A 19237-nucleotide genomic window follows, 5' to 3' on the forward strand; every position below is an offset into this window, starting at 1 on the left:
AGAGAGAAAAAGAAAAAAAAAAAAAAAAAAAAAAAAAAAGAAGCAAAACTATTCCCTTCAAGGCATGCCTCTGCTGCCACCTGTGGACAATGTGGGCAGCATGCAGATCTATGTCAGTTGAGCTCAGTAAGCTTCCTGTAGTCTACTGAAATTCAGTCTGGTTTCTGGTTGGAAGGCTAGAATTGAGCTCCCTTACCTTCAGATTTGAATTCTACACAGTTCTATTCAAGCTGCCCTCCTCCCAAGGGACTCCAGGTTGCAGCAGGAGGTGCTGAATTCAACAACTTACAAGCCACTGCAGCCCACTGCCTCTTTATTAGAGTGATTTGCTTTGCTCTCTCAGTGGGCTTCAATTCTCAACAAATCCATGAGAGGCCCTCCCTGCAGCTCATCACTGAGCCATCCTCTTGGGCTCAGAATGATGGCCTTTCTGCTCTCTGTCACATGAGGTCTGGACCCCAGTGCTGGCACACTCCTGGGGAGGAACTCAGGTCACATGCCATACTGCTCTCCTCAGATGGGATGGCAGGCTCTTTGGAGTGGAGCTCAGGCTTCACGCTGCACTGCTCTCCCAATTGGCAGTGATGGACTCCTTGGGGCAGAGCTTCCTTACCAATATTCTTAAACACATCATCAAAAGTGAGGAAGCAATGAGTGATATTTCCAAATTCATTTTTTGAGTCCCACATTGCTCTGAAACCAAAGTTACAGAAAGACACTACAAGAAATGAATCTATACACCACTATCCCTGAGGAACATAAATTTTAAAATTGTCAACAAATTACTAGTAAGCCAAATTCAGCAACACATTAAAGTAACTGCTCACTATGATTAACTAGAATTTATCCCAATCATACAAGGATTGTTCAACATATACAAATCTATCAATATGGCGGGCCATCTTAATAGAATGAAGATCTAAAGCATGGTTATTTCAGTAACTGTATAAAACACATTTCTGGAATGCCCAACATGTTTTCATGACAAAAATTCTCACTATATAAAGTTATAGTATAGATACATAAATCACTAACACTTCCACATACTAATTATGACTATGAGGAAAAGGAAACAAAATGAAGAGAATGTTTCCACTTTAATATAGCTACAAAACCTAACCAAAGAATGAATGACCAGTGTACTGAAAACTATAAAACATGGCAAAAAATAATTAAAGATGGAATAAATAAATGGAGAGACATACTATGTCCATAGATTGGAAGAACTAATATTGTCTTACATCTTTTCAAAAATGCTAAGCTAATGTGCCAAAAAAAAGTTGTACTAAAAATGCTGCTGTACCAAAAATGCCAAGGCTGGGTGGCTTATAAACAAAAGCCATTTATTTTTTACAGCTTTGGAAGCTAGGAAGTCCAAGATGATGCCACTGGCAAATTCACTTTCTAGTCTTCCTGATTACCCCACATGGTAGAAAGAATGATGGGATTCTCTGAGCTGTCTTTTATACTGAGGACACTAATCCTGTTGGTGAAGGTTCTGACCTCAAGACCCAATCACCTCCCAAAGGCTCACTTCCAAGTACCATCACAGTGGGAATTTGGTTATGACATATGAATTTGAAGGGACACAAACAGTGTACAACTAATGTTGACCTTTGTCATACAAATAAAATCTCAGAGTACAAATCTTGAAATCATGATGTCATAATTTTTCTTAATTCAAGAAACAGTTAATAAACAGTATATTTCTAAAAGCAAAATGGGTATGTGGAATTCTTACCCTGCCTGTCATATAATGGAAAGGACTTAAACATGGAATAGTCTGTTACAAGTATCTGGAACAAACTGTATAGTAAAGAAGACTTAAGATAGTTGCCTTTCATTTTCCACAACACGTGGACATGGATATCTATTTGATATGATTCAAAGGTGGATGAATAATGAAGTTGAATATGTATGCAAAGTTGATGAATCAGATGTGTAGGAGAGAAAAATTAATGGTTTTAATTTATGCTTTTAAAAATGAAATAATTTTTTAAAATTTATAGTACAAAGAAGATGATATCAGAAAAATGTGACAATAAAAACTGTGGTGTGAGTCTTTAAATGCAAAAAGGAAAAATTACAAGTAAGGGTCACCTCTAAACTATTTGAGATATGTTGTATAGGAAAGATATGTGACAGATTTTTTTACATCAAGAAGTTACCTTGAAAACACACAATGCACTTTAGTTATGTATACTTAGAATGCAAGTATAACATATGGTAAAAAAAATTGAACTTTTTAGGGCCAGGGATTTAGTTCAGTAGCACCATGCCTGCCTCACAAGTGCAAGGTCCTGAGTTTGATCCCTGGCACCAAAAAGCAAACAAACCAAAAAAAAAAAAATGATATTTCTATATTTCTATATTTCACTTTTAAAAATTCTAATGTAATTTACTTTTACTAGTTTTATTCTACTTTTCTAACTTACCTATAATATGGTTTTAAATAAATAGTTGAAAAAAATTTTTTTAAATAGCAAAAACCTATAAAGTGTTACAATGTAAAATGGCTTCTGCTGTCTCTAACAGCAGCTTGTTTTGTTTAGCTCAGAACTAACAGGCACCAAAGGCACCAGGCACTAACCGCTGAATGAGGCATTTGGTCTGACCCTGAGATAACAGGGTGCATCAAGACCTTGAGGTCTGAAGAGACTGGAGCCACATGATCGTAGAAGTGTCAAGATAGAAGAACCATTGCTAACATTTGCTCCCCTGACCCTAAAATCCCCTTCCTATGGGCTAGGATAGATAACTAGGTGAATCTTAAAGGTAAACTCCCCTAAATAACTGTCTTGTGAGCACGATTTGTATAACAGCAATATGAACTATGAGAATGGAATGTAACCACCCAAATGAAGTCAAGGCTGTAAAACCCTGTAAAAGGAGGAGTTGTAACCATAGTCAAACAGGCATTCCTTATGTGCGATCGACCATTATCAAGGAGTAAATTTGTTATTTTACTTCCATTCTGCTGTCTGTGTGTTACTTGCAAGTTCCTTCCATAACATAGTGAAAAGTTTTTATTGTACCTACAAGTGACAAATTATTAGAGATTAATTTCAGACAAAACAGACTTAAAGAAATGTATTAATTATAAAAGTTGGATTCACCAGGATATAAAATTCTAAACTATGTATGTACCCATTTACAAAGAATATAAATGAATTACAAACAAGAAACTGGAGAAATTTAGAAATCAGTAATTAAGACAAGTTTTTAAAATCTGCTTTAGTGACAGGAGTAAAAAAATTATCATTTGGGTTGAAAAGTACAAATGATAAAAACTCATGTAAAATGAAAGAGATAATACAAATTTATACTCTTTAAATTTATAAACTCTCCAATATAGAAATCTCTAGGTCTGTATGAATTCACTTGAAAATATCAGGAATATTTATTGCTGTCATGATGCAGAAGGGAAGTAAATACTCCTAACACATTATAGGGTTAGCATTATCTGATACCAAAATTACTTAAAGATAGTAAAAGGTGAAAGAAAGAAAGAAAAGAAAGAAAGAAAGAAAGAAAGAAAGAAAGAAAGAAAGAAAGAAAGAAAGAAAGAAAGAAAGAAAGAAAGGAAGGGAGGGAGGGAGGGAGTAAGGGAGGAAGAAAGGAATGGAGGGAGATATGAAATCAATATCTATCAATATCATAGAAACAAAAATCCTCAACAAAATATTAACTAATCAAATTCAGTAAAATTAAAAAATTCTAGGTCATGAACAAAGCAGATTTATTCTAGCTATTCAAGACTGTTAAGAGGTTCCTCACACAGCTGCCAAAATAGCTCCTGAGGAACCTTAACTGACCTTAACAAATGTATATTAGTAGAGTAACTTTTATTAACATGGGGCTTACTTTTCATTTGGTCTTAAACACACAGTGGAAAAGTACAACCAAAAAAAAAAATAAAACGGAAATAGTAATATACATTTTAAAATACCAAAAGAGCTATGCTAAATATAAAAAATGGCACTGAACACTGCACCAGCTAGTATTGTACCAGTTCTCCAACTACTTCTATTCCCTGTCCCACCAGCTCTTCCAAAAATGTGTCTTTAGTCTAACTGTATTTTCATTATGTTATTTTTATGTACCATAAAGTATACCTCAGGTAAAAAAACATGTATTGCTTATATAAGCATGCTTAGAAGACAAAAATATTAATATATTCTAGCTATTGAACATTATTACTCTTGGGGTATAAGCTAACCTTCTACTATTCTACTCCAGACTTTATACTACAAAAATCTTTGGATCCACGTAGTGGAGGACAAATCCCAAGTTTTAAATGTTGTAATAAGATTTAATGGCCAAATGTCTAGGTTAATGCATAGATATCTTTATTTAGTTTATTTCTTGACATTATTATAATGAAATAATAAACTAGACTTCTCATTAACAAAATAAGGAAGACTGTATACTCTTCAACTCCATTTTACTTGGTTAAACATCTCAAGATAATGTGAGGTTAATATTAAAGATAATTTACCATTTATTTTAAAGTTTTGGCCCTTGTTTTTTAACATGTTTGTCACATATTCAAATTCCAGACTTCTAGTCAAGCCAAAGCTTGCCTGTGTTATTTTAAAAACTATTTTTACATATACTCCTGACCATCCTGCAAATGTCTTCTGCATTACAATACCCACATTCACAAGGTAATGAAATGTCATATTCTGCTTTATGCCTCAATGACTATCTTCCTGTCTTCTTTAGATAAGTCAGGATGGGACTCCTGTTCCTTGGCCAGGCAGTATCAACACCCCTCTTAGCCTGAAACAGGCCTAAAAAAGATGAACTTTCAGTGCAGGTGCAACCCTTAAGAATAAGGAATCAAGGCCTCAAGGAAGGAGAATGAGGGAAGATAGGAGAAATGAGATAGGCCAATTGGAGATGAGGAAAATTATAATTCTTAAATTATAGTATTAATAAAAACTGCAGGTTTAAGACACAAACTGAGTCAAAAATTCCTAATGTCTTTAAAGACACAATAAGCTGGGCCATTCCGTCCTCTCTGTAAATGGATGGTGACCATTCTCTTGCCTGCAAATTTTTTTCACCTGTGAATAGTCCGTCCCTTTTCACATGTGAAAAAAACTGTCTCTTCTGGATAGGGTGCAGTTCTATCACCTGTGGTAGCTAAACCGTCATCACTGAGGATGGAAGGAGGGGTTGTACAAAGGGGAGGGGAATGATAAAAATAGAAGAATCAAGATATATCAGGCACACGTACAAATTTCCTATGATGAGTTATCATTATATATATCTAAAATATACCAAAAATCAATTTTAAAAGTACATCTTATTTACTATAATAAAATTTGTAAAATTAAAATAATTCATCAATAGAAACACTTCTAAAAAATAAATGTGGGCGTTACACACACCCCATGATACTTCTTTAACCCAAAATTGATATGATGTTCCAAGGGTAAGAATGCACATAGTTTTTATTCCAAGCTCATCATTGGTTCAACTGGGCTTGGTCTTTTTATTACCTTCACTGATTTGGGGGCTTCAATGATATGATCCTGAAACCTGGATTTTATTTCAGATAGTTATTTCTTTTCCATAATCTTGACTCCTGGCTTGACTGGCTCTGGCTCAGGTGCTTTTTACTACTGTGTGGCTTTGCTTTTTTTTTTTTTTTTCTTTTGGCACTGGGGATCAAACTTGGGTCCTTGTGCTTGTGAGGCAGGCAGCAGGATCACTGAGCTAAATCTCTGGTGCCCTATATAGCTTTTGTACAGCCTGAAATACTTAGGTCAGAAAAATCTTTTCCTCTTCTCTTACAGCAAGCCCAATTCTTTATGCATCATGAAAGACTTGAACACCTGGAAGGCAAGGATTATTGTAACTGATTTAGGGATTGAAGTGCTGACCACAGTTCTGATTGTAGGAGAGCAAGGTCATTTTCATTTCCCATCATTAGAAGCAAAGCTTGGACACCGGGAGCTGCAACTGTCCTGCAATTGTCCTGTCAGAAGCATAGGTCTGAGAACCGGGGTGTTGCCAACTCTCAGTGGGTGGGATTTTGGAAGGTGATAAGATCATGGGTGTGCTATACTCATTTCCGAATGCATCCACTGAAAAATTCAGAGTTGAATGTGCTCCGATGTGGTGGTGACTACTTGGAAGAGATGGCTCACTAGGGGGATAATAAAATTTGTGGAATGCACTTAAATATGTACATAGGTGGGCCGAGGATTTAGCTCAGTGGTTCCGCCACCTGCTTTACAAGCGCAAGGTCCCGAGTTTGATTCCTGGTACCAAAAAAAAAAAAAAAATGTACATAGAGCAAAATTGTATCTTTAAATAGGTTAGAAAGAAGAATGTAAAATCAGTGCTTACATTTTCACCTTAAAAAGGAAGGAAAAGAGCAAATTAACAGAAACTGAAACCATTAAATTGGGAAACAGATACAATACCAAAAAAAATCAAGATATGGTCTCAGACATTAGTAAATTAAGTAAACTCTCTGATTAAAGAATAGTTATAAGTAATAAATGAGATTCTTAGATTGATTAAAGAACAATTATGAGTAGTATGAAGAAGGTGGATGAGGCGTAACTACAGGTTGCACAGACATTAAAGGGAATATCATGAACAAAATGCAAAAAGAAAAACTTGATGCTTAAAACGGATAAACTCCTCTGAAAAAAGTGTTCCCTCAAAATGGAAAATTTGAATAGTCCTCTGTTAAAGAGATCAAACATGTAATTAAAAATCCTCCCACATTCATACACACACACAAAAAAAACCTTCAGGTCCAGAGTGCTGCATCAATGAATTCTACCAAACATTTTACGGAACTAAACATTCATATACACATTCCTACAGAAAATGGAAAATTAGAACTTCTAATTCTTTTCATCTGTCATCATATAAACATCAACAAAAGATGAATCTTTGACCCTGAGACACAACTCTATGTTTTCTGGGTCCTTTCAAATCTGCTTCTCTGTTTTCTGGGCTTGGCTCTAGAGGTCACCTGGCCAAAGAGCAAGGGAAAGTAGGGAGAACAGAGGGAAAATAGCCTCTGAGGCAAACGTAAGCCCTTCAAAAGCCGAGGCTATAATAGAGTAATGGATGAGTATGCCCGCAGGCAGCCAAGACCAGCGGGAAGGATCAGGAGCAGGAACATGGTCCACTATCCAAACACCACCTCGAGTAAGGCAGCAGATGTCTCTGTGGCCCCAAGCATGACACCAGAACAGGGTGGCAACTCACAACACAGCTGCACAAACAATAAGGGAAGTGCTCAGAAAGCCAAGTGAGAAAGGAGGTGCTGATGTGGAACTACGTTCTTCGGTCCTCAGCCTTTCAGTGGTAGAATATTTTAGCCACTTTCTCATGATTGAGCAACAATACCAGATACTTACACCTGAAAGGAGGACAGGTCGATCCCAGCTCACGGCTTTCGGAGGCTTCAGTCCCTGACTGGCAGGTTCCACAGCAGAAAGGCCCGGAGCAGAAGAAAGCTGTTCACGTCATGGGGCCCAGCAGCAGAGGACAGAAGTGGGAGCTGGAAGCGGGTACGTCCTTCCGGGTCACGCCCCAGTGAATGCTCACTTCCAGCCGCAGCCCACTTCCCAAGGGCACATTCAGCTACTAAATTAACTAGAATGTACTGGTGAGTACGTGCTCCCACGAACCAGCTGCCTTCCAAAAGCCCAAAATCTGAATACATGAATCTTCTAGGGGGGCGTTCGAGATCCAAGCCATAACCCAGAAGGCGGGACTGAATTCTGAGGTGGAGGAAGGAAAAAGAAAAACAGACATAATGGCATTTAAATGAGGCCACATCGTTTATTGATGTTTTTCTACTGTAACTAAGCCTGGAAAGGTAGAATCTTCATTTCTAAGTGAGATTTCAATAGTATCCATTGCCTTCTGAAGGAATTCCTAGTTCCTGTGAAAGAAAACAAAACACACGTACCTAAGAAACCAATAGAAAAATTGCATTCCATTGAAAAGCATACAGAGTACTTTCAAGTGAGAAATTCATGTGGCAGAAGAAAGAATTCTTCAAAGACTATAAATCTGGGGTTTGTGTGTGTGTGTGTGTGTGTGTGTGTGTGTGTGTGTGTGTGCGCATACTAGTAGTAAAGTATGAAATTTGTGCTGGTGTACTGGTACGTATGCACAACATTTTTAAAATTTTGTACCAGAGATTAAACTCAGGACCTTGAGCTTGGGAGGCAGGCAGCAGAACCACTGAGCTAAATCCCCCAGCCCTGTGCATAATGTTTTGATTATTACACCCCCTCATTTTTCTCTCTATTGTCCCCACAATGTCCTCCCCTCACCTAAAAGACTGCCTTCTAGTTTCCTGTTCTCTTTGGTATTTATACTTAGAGTATTTGTATGTGTATATTTTTATATTTCTTATATAAGAGAAACCATATTTTTTTTAACTTTCTGGGACTGACATATTTTGCTTAACTTGATAGTCCCTAGTTCTTTCCATTTTTGCTGCAAATGACATGACTGCAAGATGATTCATGTCTGAATAATACGCTATGATACCTTTACATATCATGGGTGATGTATATATATATCTATATGTCATGGGTGGCTAGTCTGTTTGCCCAGCCTAGCTACTGCAAATGCTACTTCTATAAATATGAATACGCTTGCGTCTCTATGGTATGATGTCTTTAATTCTTTCAGGAATATACCACGAGTAGTATTACTGAATCAAATGGCATTTCTATTTTTAGCTTTGTGAGGAAATATACTGATTTTCATAGTGGTTGTACTAGTTTACATTTTCACCAAAGTGCAAGAATGTTCCTGTGGCCCTACATTTTCACCAGCATTTGATTTTTGTTTCCTGTATAGTAGCCATTTTGAATGAAATAAAATGCAGCCCAAATCAACGTAGCTTTGATTTGCATTTTCCTGTCTAAGGAAGTGGAACATTTTTTCACATGCTCACTGGCCATTTGCATTTCCTTATTTTTGAGAACACTTTTCAATTCACTTGGTAATTTATTAGTTGGAATATTTGTTTTTGGTATTAAGTTTTTGCATTCTTTGTATATTCTGGGTATAAATTCTCTGTTGGAAGAGTAGCCAGCAAAGATTTTCTCCCATGTTTCCTCTATGTTCTCCTTCCAGCAACTGTAAAGTTTCCAGTCTTACATCAATCTATTTGGTCCATTTTAATCTAATTTTAGCACAGGGGGTAAATATAATGACCCACTTTCAGCCTTCTACATGTAGATATTTATTTACATGTAGATGCCCCTGCACCATTTGTTGAAAAGGCTATCATGATTTGGGGACTTTTGTAAAAAATAAGATGTCTATAGGAAAGTTCCATTTCTTCTATTCCCTTACATACATGTCTGCTTTTGTCCTCCTATAACCATTTTTTCGAGTTTTTTTAAATCAGGAAAGGTTTATTGAAATTGTCAAAGGTTTTTCTACTTCTATTGAGATGATGCAATATTTATCCTTGTTTTATTCATGTGGTATCTGACATTTATTCATTTTGATATTTTGAACCATCCTTGAATCATGGGAATAAAATCTATGTGGTCATGGTGTATCATTTCTTAATGTGTTGATGAACTCTGTTTGCCAGATTCTTATCAAGGATTTCTTCATGTATGTTCATTAAGGATACTGGTCTATAGGTTTTCTTTTTCTGTTAAGTTCTTCATTTGGTTTCGATTACACTAATGCTGGTTATATCAATGAATTGGAAGCATTTCTTCCCCATTTTCTAGAGAGGTTTCTGTTGTTAATTCTTCTTTAAAGGTCTAGTGAAATTCAGCAGTAAATTCATCAACGCCTGGACTTCTCCTTGGTGAGAGTTTTTGTTTCTAGAGGCAACCCACTTTCCAGTTCCCTGTCTGTCTTAGACAAAGTTTTCTTTCTCGCAAATTTTCCTTCTCAATCTTTGTTGTTCCTAGAATTTATTCTTCGATTTCAGAGAACATGAACTCATGTTTCAGATATGTAGCAGGTTTGGGAGTTACATCTCTCCCCCCTATATCATTTTGGAGGTTTTCTGCCAGAGGTAAGAGTTTTCTTTCATAGGTTCTAACTTTGGACTTTTTGCTTCATAGATTGTAACTTTTGTCTCATAGACTTTGGGTATTTGTTTCATAGATTTTTTCTGGTTTTTGTTTGATAAATTTTAGCCTTTGTTTCAGCTTCTGTTTCAAACGTGCCTTGATTTTAAGTTGTATGTCTTAAATGTTTGCAAATGTCTTATTTTTCTTATGTATTGTTTTTGTTAAAATTACATTTTATTCTTGTTTTGTATAAGTTGCATTTGGACTTAGTTGTTTAAAAATGTTGTAAAATGGGTCTCCTATGAAATCACCTCAGATAAAGACAGTTCAGGCTTTTTTTCTGTCCCTTATAGGATGTCAGACAGTGGTCACTCTGACACATAGTAACTGCCTTTAGGACAGCTGCCACTCTCGAAGCAGAGGACAGGTTTCTGCAGTTGCCCTCTGGTGAGTCCCCACTCCCAATGAAGCCAATGGTGGGTGAAACATTGACCAGAGAGGCAGTTGGGTTCCTTGGAGAGACAGATCTCTGATTGTGTAGAACTAGTGGAAATTGAGGTGACAACTGAGGAGTCCTGGCCAGGGATACTCTCTGGCATTTACCCCAAGGTCCCTCTGAAGAAACCGGCTCCCAAGAGACCATCCGGGTGATCAGCAGAAAATCTCTGCATCTCGTCCTATCTGGACTCCTCAGTGAGGTGAAGGGGGAACTCTGTCAGTGATCATCCGGTATCCTCTGTCTCAGAGTGATCTGAAATGATGCTGTCAGAGCCCTTTCTTAAGCCTCCATTAATAGGTGAGCTAAAGGTTTGGGTTGCTTTCTCTACTACTAGTAAGATGGACCTCTAGACAAATGTTTTAAAAAATGAATCTTTGATAAATTAAAAGCTACCTGAACACCCGCTCCCCAGAATGGTTTTCATCATTTATGTGTGTAGGGGAGAAAAATGCCTTTGCTGAAAGATTATGGACTTTGAAATGTTGATTGTGGATTTATAAAATGCTGCATGATGAGTTTTGAATATTTAAATGGCTTGAAATTTTGACATTTTCTCTGCTAGTAAGTTTAAACTCCCCTAAATTCATCTCCAACTTGTTGGGAGTTAACCTTAGAATTAACAACCTTATGGTGAGACCTTCTCCTTTTGAGGGGTCAAATTGAGACAGCTTATAGCAAATTTTGTCTTACATTAAGAAAATAACAATCAGCAACCTGCATTTCTGTTTTATATAATAACTAAAATAAAAATAATTTAGGCAGCCTTTCTCTTCATTCATGCATGCGTAGAAAGTTGATAAGGGTACCTTTGCTAACATTTGGATGATAACTGCTAGGAAATAAACATACATTTTAACCATGAGTGTCAAATATTTAGTAAATTTAAGATGGACCCGAAGGGGGCCACTGATGTGTCAAAGTCTGGGCATCTGAGGACACAACGTCTGCCATAACACTGGCACTTGACAGACTTTGCCTGATCAGACCCTGCCTCCTCAGCCTGGCATCCCCAACAGGAACTTTAAAAAGTAACGTCTTGCTGCTAATAAAGATTTGCCCAAGTAAAATTCTCAGATTCCTCTGCCCAGGGCTTAGGGCAGAATCACGGATCTACCCATCTCTAGGAGAGATTTGTTTCACAGAGAAAAAGTGCCCTAATTTTACAGTCGACCTATTTTTCTCAATCTATTTTCCTCAATCCCTCTCCTCAATCCCAATCCCTCTCTCTCTCTCCCTCTCTCTTCCTTCCTCCCTCCCTCCCTCCCTTCCCCACCCCTCTCTCAGAATTAGAAAGCAATGGTTTAAATCTGTAGGTTTGCTAGCAGTATTTCCTTCTCTAAACATGATTGCTATGGCTGAGGACAACTGCAGCTGTGCTTTGAGAATACCTACTGGAGTAAGAATATGAGTTACCTGAAGAGGACAGGATTGCACAATGGCAAAGGTAGATAGTCCAGTCCAGTTTTATTTTATGGGTCTCTCTCCAGATGGTAGCTACCTACCCTGGAGTGGAATAAACCTTGGGGGCACCATAGGGGGTACAGGAATCAAGCAGAGACTTATGGGATGCCATATTTATTTATCTTGTTTTAGATTGGAAATTGCATATCTGAACCTCATACTCCATTGGAATGTATTTTTTGTCACACTTAGACATTTATTACAGCATAAAAGCCCATTGTTGCCAGTTTAGGACTCATCTTAAAAGAGTCTTTGCTTTCACAGGTGTAGAAGATTTTATTCCTTTTGATTCTTATGACAAGATATCTCTGTTAATTGATCTACAACATTCTGACTAGCCTTTTCTATAGTTATAAACTTAAAAATAATAAAAGTTATTATAATTTCACTTGGCCAAATACACCTGAGTGCACTCTGTTTTATAAACAAGTTGTCTCACTGGGCATGGTGAGACACACCTGTAATCCCTGCGCTCAGGAGGCTGAGGCAGGAGGATCACTGTGAGTCCAAGACCAGCCTGGGTTACATAGTGAATTCCAGGTCAGTGTCAATTACCTAGTGAGATACTGTCTCAAAAACAAAAACAAACAAACAAACAAAAAGTTGTGTGTGTGTGCCTCTTCAATTTGTTACAATATGTACAGCTGTTTTGAGCTTTTTTCTTTCGGCATTGGATCTTTTAAGATGTTTGCCTGTAACTCAAGTTGGCTGATAAATGTAATTAAAGACACGCTTCCCCCATGTTTCTAGCTGATCCAAATAATGTCAACTAGTTTTTAAAATACAGCATATAGCATTGTCTATATATAATAACTTGGGAACCCTTCATTGGTCAAAAATAATGTGTTAATTGTTATGATCTGGCTCTTATGGGTCATCTAAAATTTGTTAAAATAATTAAATAGAGACTCTTAGGCTTAGGAAAACTACTGGACAGGATTCTCCTTGGTAAATAAAGGAGCAGCTGACTGGAAAATTTTTTTCCATACTAAACAGCTACTGATGTGGTACTCAAAATCCTGGCAAAATGCAAATCATTGTTGCTGCTGCTGATTTGCTCTCTATATTACTAGATTCAAACATTACTAAAAGTTAACTTCAGAACACAAATTCAATTTACTCTGTACTAAGGGATTCCTCTTCCTTGGTGAACATTGTTTTCAGTCTGTTCCACGCTATGACTACTAGGGTCACTATGATAAGAATGGATAAACCGATGTAGAAACTTAGAAGCCAGTTAGCGTCTGCCTTCTCTGAAGCACCGATTAAATCTACAAATAAAACATGAATTAAACATTAAACAGTCCAATTTCATTTTCCATTTGCAAGAATTCATAAAGATATTTTTAATTTTTGTTACTCAAGAATCAAGGAAATATAACTATATCACCACAGGATTTTGTCTAAACTCTTTTTAAAACAAGGTCCAGAAGTTTCTAGCGTATTCTACATGATACATCAATTACAGTGAAATCACAGAGTGATTCAGGAGTTTGTAACTGAGAACAATGTATAATTTCTTATTGAGAGACTATATTGCGAGGTGCTTGTACAATGCTGTTTGCTCAATGTGGCTTAAATTTCTGTCATTCAGACATCCACAGAAAATAGCTATTGAATTATTAATATATGACATGCGCCGATCTGGGCACTGAAGCTGGATGGGAAGCAAAACAAATCCCTGTCATGGATCTTAGAGACAAAACAGTGTCTCGAAGTGCTAAGAAATGGCAGGACTGAGTCTCCTAATTTTAGGCTCTTGCCCTTTTAGCAGTGGTACAGTAATCCCATGCTAAAAGATGTATGATCTTAGGGTCAAAAGCTGAGATTCTACCTAATAACAATGAGATATACACAAGTACAGTGAAGTCCCTTGATAATCTAAACTTTTGAAAAACTTGTAATAATGTAAAATTATATAACCTTATGATTATAGTATCCCACATTGTATATTAGTGAACTTTTGCCACTCAGTTACAGCCTCACAATGGGATTTCATGGTAGCTGATAGTTTAAAGTTTTTCAACTTTAATTGTGATATTTTAATATAAGAAAAAAGTGCAAGATTAAGAAGGATTATTTAGATCACATTATAATTTATCTATTTCAAGTGTAAAAATGTAACTACTTTAGTACAGATAGTCAAGTTTGGGATTTTATTAAGTAGCAATCTAAAGAGACAAGTACTTACATCTGTTGATATCCCACAGGGCAGACCTGAAGAAGGGCACGCCTTGGCAGTAGGGAGGGCGGTAACCGCGCTGACAGTAACACGTACCTTGGCTATTACACAGCTACAAAAATTGGAAAACTTACATGACCTTTAACAATATTTCTATTTGAGTTTCCACTATTTCTTATGGGGAAATTTGTTTTGATATACAAATGCTTTGGAGTAAAGCACATTTCCAGAGTTATGCTCACGAACCCAAAATTTTGCTACTTGGTTTTTAAACGATAACAGAAAAAACAAAAAAGAAAAATACATATAAACAACAAAAAGGAGGAATTTAAGGGCAGTAAAAATGTGTTGTTTAATATAATAGTGAATTCATGTCGCTATACTTGTATTGAAACAGACTGTGTAACACCAAGAATGAACTCCTACGTGAACTATGCACTTTGGGTGAAAATGGTGTGTTGATGCGCATGATCAATCATAAAAAATGAAACACTGGGTGTATAAAGTGGAAACTAGGGGAGGCTGTATATAAATGGAATGTGCGGAGATCTACGCAAAATCTGTACTTTGCACTTAATTTTGCTGTGAACCTAAATCTTTAAAAATAAAGTACATTTTGGGCTGGGGATTTAGCTCAGTGGTTCCACCGCCTGCCTTGTAAGCACAAGGACCCGAGTTCAATCCCTGGTACCAAAAAAAAAAAAGATACCTTTTTAAGAAGAGACATAAAATCAAAGTTTTTGTGATTCGATGCATTCAAAGACACAGGAGCTATCTTCCTGTGTGAATAGGTTTATGTATTTATTGAAATATTAAAGCCTGAAAAGTACCAAGCTATAACTATAATTTTTATATTATCAGCACTTCAATGAAACACAGTGTCCTCTAACACTGATCTAGTGGCTGAGTTATTCAATTCAACTCCTTGTTGGATGTATCAATGGTCCCATGGACATGGATCATTAAATGAGTGACATTAAAAAGTATCCAAGAGAGATGTCACTCAAGGAAGCATGCTTACTTACCCCATGTCCAGAGCACCTTCCTTTACAAGATTCTGCTGAGGACTTAAGATCTCCTATTTCTACACAGGAATAATTTATACAGATCTAAGAAAAATCAAAGAAGTTTCCAATTCAGAGGGATCTAGTGCAGTCATTCTAACATTAAAATTCATAATTGTACAACACAGTCATAACTGTTCAATGCTATACATTTACCTCCAAGCATTGTATGTAGCATTCCTCAAATTTGGAAGTTGGATTTCCATGTGGGTTTAGTTTAATGTATTTTAAGTTTCTTTTGAGAATTCTTGGACCTATATAATATTTAGCAGTGTTAATTAAACACCACACCCGAGATTTTCTAGATCACTCTAACACAGACGACAGACTTAGGTGATAGTGATGAGTCAGTGTAAGTTCATCAGCGGCTAACAAATGCGCAGGTCTGAGGTGTGCTGTGAAGTAGTGGGCAAAAGAATATAGGGACTCTTCCTACCTCCACTAAATATTTACATGAGCCCAAACCTGCACTGATATATAAAGCTACTGCTTGAAGTAAATAATTTTAACAATTGTTTGTGATAAGTGGGGAATTTTAATAGAGCAAGATTGACCATAACAAAAAAAATCAGAACCAAAGAACCAATTTTTATTAAGATGCCACAGAAATCTAACAAAATGATGCCTGAGCATATAATTAAATGAATATCCTGCAACCATGTACTAATAAAAAATAAAAACTGAAAAAAGAAATTATCTGCTTGTTGACATTTAGTGTAGTATCAAATACACAAGTTTATTTCAAAAATAAATATTTTGATTTGAAAATTTTCCAGCTGAAAAGCACAAATGAATGTCATGTTCTTATTGCACATATCAAAATCTTTCATAGAAAAAAATCATATTCATATAAGTATATATCCAAGTTATAAAATATGAGCTATTACAGTCCCTTAAGAATTTAATAAAAATGTAACAGCTATTTTTATTAAAATATAATAGATGTCTATACTATTTTGCTAGAAAATGTAATAAAATATGGAAATAATTATTTTAGTTTTAAATTATAACAATTAGAAGATTAAATATATTATTTCCAACTCCATTAATTATAGAAACTTCCATAAGTTGCAATTTTCTCACTTTAAAACAATGCTTTTAAAAAAAGATATGTCAGAAAAAGCATAAATGGCATTTTAAATTTGTTTCTGTTAAAAATGGAATAAAGAATATGAAAATGATTTCCCTTAAACATTAAAACAGAGTACAACTCTCTCTGAAGAAATGGCCTCACAAAATATCTTCTAAAGTCAAGTAGTCTCTTTTAAGCTTTCAACATGTGGAGTCTTCCCACTAGCTTTTGGCCATCATGCTGGATCTAACAACTCCTTTGGAATGTATGCATCTACTGTTGGCCTGGTTCAGATGAAACTGAGATAACAGTTACTCCACACAAGGACATGATCTTACAGAATCAAAACTGCCAAGAACTATTCTTCATGTATGATTTGTGGTATCACTAAAAACTACCTGGTAACATTTCTTTTCATTTATTATCTCTGAGGAGGTCTTCCCATGTCATAAAATTAAATCTGCTCTTCTAATTTATCAACTGAATAATCTCACATATTTGTTCAATTATTACATTTTTAGATGTTTTGGCTGAATGACTCATATACATCTACTGAGCTCCCTGGCCTCGACCTCCTTTGAGGTATTTATGATCCCAAAGCATGAAAAGATCATATACTTTAACTACTGTAAACTTTATTTGAACTGTAGAAACCACACATGTGACTATTAATATACATATTTCTCATGTTAGGATACTAAGGTTTGACCACAGATCTTCTTCAATTAACAACCTAGTTGTTTAATGGTTTTCAGTCTTATGAACCATTTTTTACAGTTCTCTACAACTTGTTTATAGAGCCTCAATGTGTTTTTTTTGTTTGTTTAGTACACCTTGTTTATACAGTACTGCAATTTTTGCTGGTTGTGCCATACAGAGCAATACTATAAATTTTATGTTCTGTTATATATTACAGTACTGCATGCAAGAGTTTTGGAAATAAAGCCAAAGTCATCAAGTTGGCGTTTCCTTTGCCCATTTCTTTGTTCTGAATATTGTAATGTGCGTATTATACACAATTCCTAATTTAGCAAGCAATTCAGTCAATGATTTAGTCGCAGGAACAGAACTCGGTCTTTAAACGAGCAATGCCTGAACGCTAAGTAATTTGTCGAGATTATCTATCAGATGAGGAGAAGAGTCAGAGTCCAATATATATGTAATTAAAGCCTATATTCTTTACCATATTATCTTTCCGCATGAACAAAGAGATGACCAGGAACTAAGTGAGATTTCGAAGTAGGCTTATTCCCTCTGTTTTCCAGAGTTTGTGTCAGTAATAACAATGATAACGATAGGGCGAATAGAGGAGTCCTATTGGAGAAAGCTCAGAAAGATTCACTGAGAAGGAAGGTATTTAAAGGTGGGACAGGGGCTTTCATGCTGAAATAGGAGATAAGGAAAGCTGATGCAGAGATCAAGTCAAACAAATGGACAACTCCTAAAACAGGGAGCCTTACTGCGGTGACCGCTCACAGATCTCCACTCCCCACGCTGTCAGGGAGCGGGCTTCTTGTGTAGTGATGCGAAAAGTCCGCTAGAGGATCGAGTGCTGCGAAGCCTAGGTGCCTGGGACAGCGTGTGTTCCCAGACTCACATATATCCCCCTCCTTCCAAACAAGGGAGAAAGCGCATTCCTTTCTTCTCTGCTCTAGCACATACTGTGGACAGACAGGGTGTGCAGAGAGGATACACAGGTGGAGCACCTCAGGAACCTGCCATTCAGCCAGTCTACTCCTGGAGCGCACATGCACGGTCCCCACACTCTGCACCAGTCTAAAGACAGCTCTTGTCTGGAGGGCCTGCTGAGTCGTAGGCAAGTGCACACACAGTGGCCTGAATTGCCTCACCTGAGTCCTGCATGCCTGCTGGACTGTGAATCACAGGCGCTATCCCAACCACAGCCACAGAACATGTTGACCCTACTCCTGCTGGGCGCTCCAGTGCATCACCCCAATCACAAGAGCACTGTAGGGAACACAGGAGTGGGGTCACCTGCAATCAGACCTCAAAGGGGATTGTGCAGTCTCATGCAGTTTGTGGCATGGTGGGATTGTGGTAGAGGAGCGCAGCTTCTGTCCTCCCTTGCAGAACCTCCACCAGGGCTCACCAGGGCTCAGGAGCCCTTCCCACCTATACCCCAAAGAGAAGCAGTGGCTCCAGACTGCAGCGAGCCCCTACAGACAGCCTGAGAAAGACTACAGACTTCAGAGACTGAGTACCCAGCTGCACACTGGTCACCACCATCTCCCAGGTTTTCTGGAAAAGTTGTTACATATGTGTGAATCACATATACATGCTCTTGTTAGTGTTTAAAATGAGTTCCCATCAGGTATCTCCTGAGATTTGCAGTGTGTGTGTGTGCGTGTGTGTGTGTGCATTGTTTGGTTTGGTTTGGTAATTGCTTGGTAATTTTTGTTTGTATCCTTCTGTTTAGTTGTTCTTAAGGATTTTTTTTATTTGATTTTTGTTTGTATTTTTTTCTATTTGTTTTGATGTAATTAGTATCTAATTTGCCCATCTAGTTTCTTCTACTCAATGTCCCACAGCAATTCTAGTTTTTCTTTTTCAGAAAGAAAATTAACAGTACATTACCTCATCCTCTTGTTTCTACTTTACCACATTCTGTGCTCTCTTTCTCTTTCACTGTCATTTCTATCTTCTGTATCAACCCACCCTCCTCTCCATATTATTTCTTGGACTCCTTTTGTCCTACCTAGTCCCCTCTCCTTCCCAATTTTTTCTTCTCCTCTCTTGCTACTTTTAAATTTTTTATTTTATTCTTGTTGGTGGCATTTGGAGTTCTATCACCAATTTTCTTCTTCCTCCTTGTATATTATTTTGTTTTATTCATTTGATTAGGGTTTATTCTCTCTCTCTCTCTCTCTCTCTCTCTCTCTCTCACACACACACACACACTTC

General features: G+C 36.9%; 2 protein-coding genes across 2 annotated transcripts in view; both read right to left on the reverse strand.

Annotated features, from left to right (window-relative positions):
* Ido1 (indoleamine 2,3-dioxygenase 1) overlaps positions 1-7468 on the reverse strand; it is a 29016-nt gene extending 21548 nt beyond the window's left edge. The window contains exon 1 of the mRNA XM_010617147.3: positions 7392-7468. The gene's annotated coding sequence lies outside the window, so the exon portion shown is untranslated. The remainder of the gene's footprint in view (positions 1-7391) is intronic.
* A 310-nt stretch (positions 7469-7778) lies between these two features.
* LOC104857324 (disintegrin and metalloproteinase domain-containing protein 32-like) overlaps positions 7779-19237 on the reverse strand; it is an 88709-nt gene continuing 77250 nt past the window's right edge. Inside the window, exons 17-20 of the mRNA XM_010617146.2 lie at positions 15205-15288; positions 14189-14291; positions 13118-13268; positions 7779-7921 (exon numbers count right to left, since the gene is read on the reverse strand). Coding sequence (XP_010615448.1) covers positions 7915-7921; positions 13118-13268; positions 14189-14291; positions 15205-15288 — 345 coding nt within the window. The 3' untranslated portion in view covers positions 7779-7914. The remainder of the gene's footprint in view (positions 7922-13117; positions 13269-14188; positions 14292-15204; positions 15289-19237) is intronic.

Source organism: Fukomys damarensis, unplaced genomic scaffold, assembly GCF_012274545.1.
Source record: "Fukomys damarensis isolate Sample0158 unplaced genomic scaffold, DMR_v1.0_HiC HiC_scaffold_18, whole genome shotgun sequence".
NCBI lineage: Eukaryota > Metazoa > Chordata > Mammalia > Rodentia > Bathyergidae > Fukomys > Fukomys damarensis.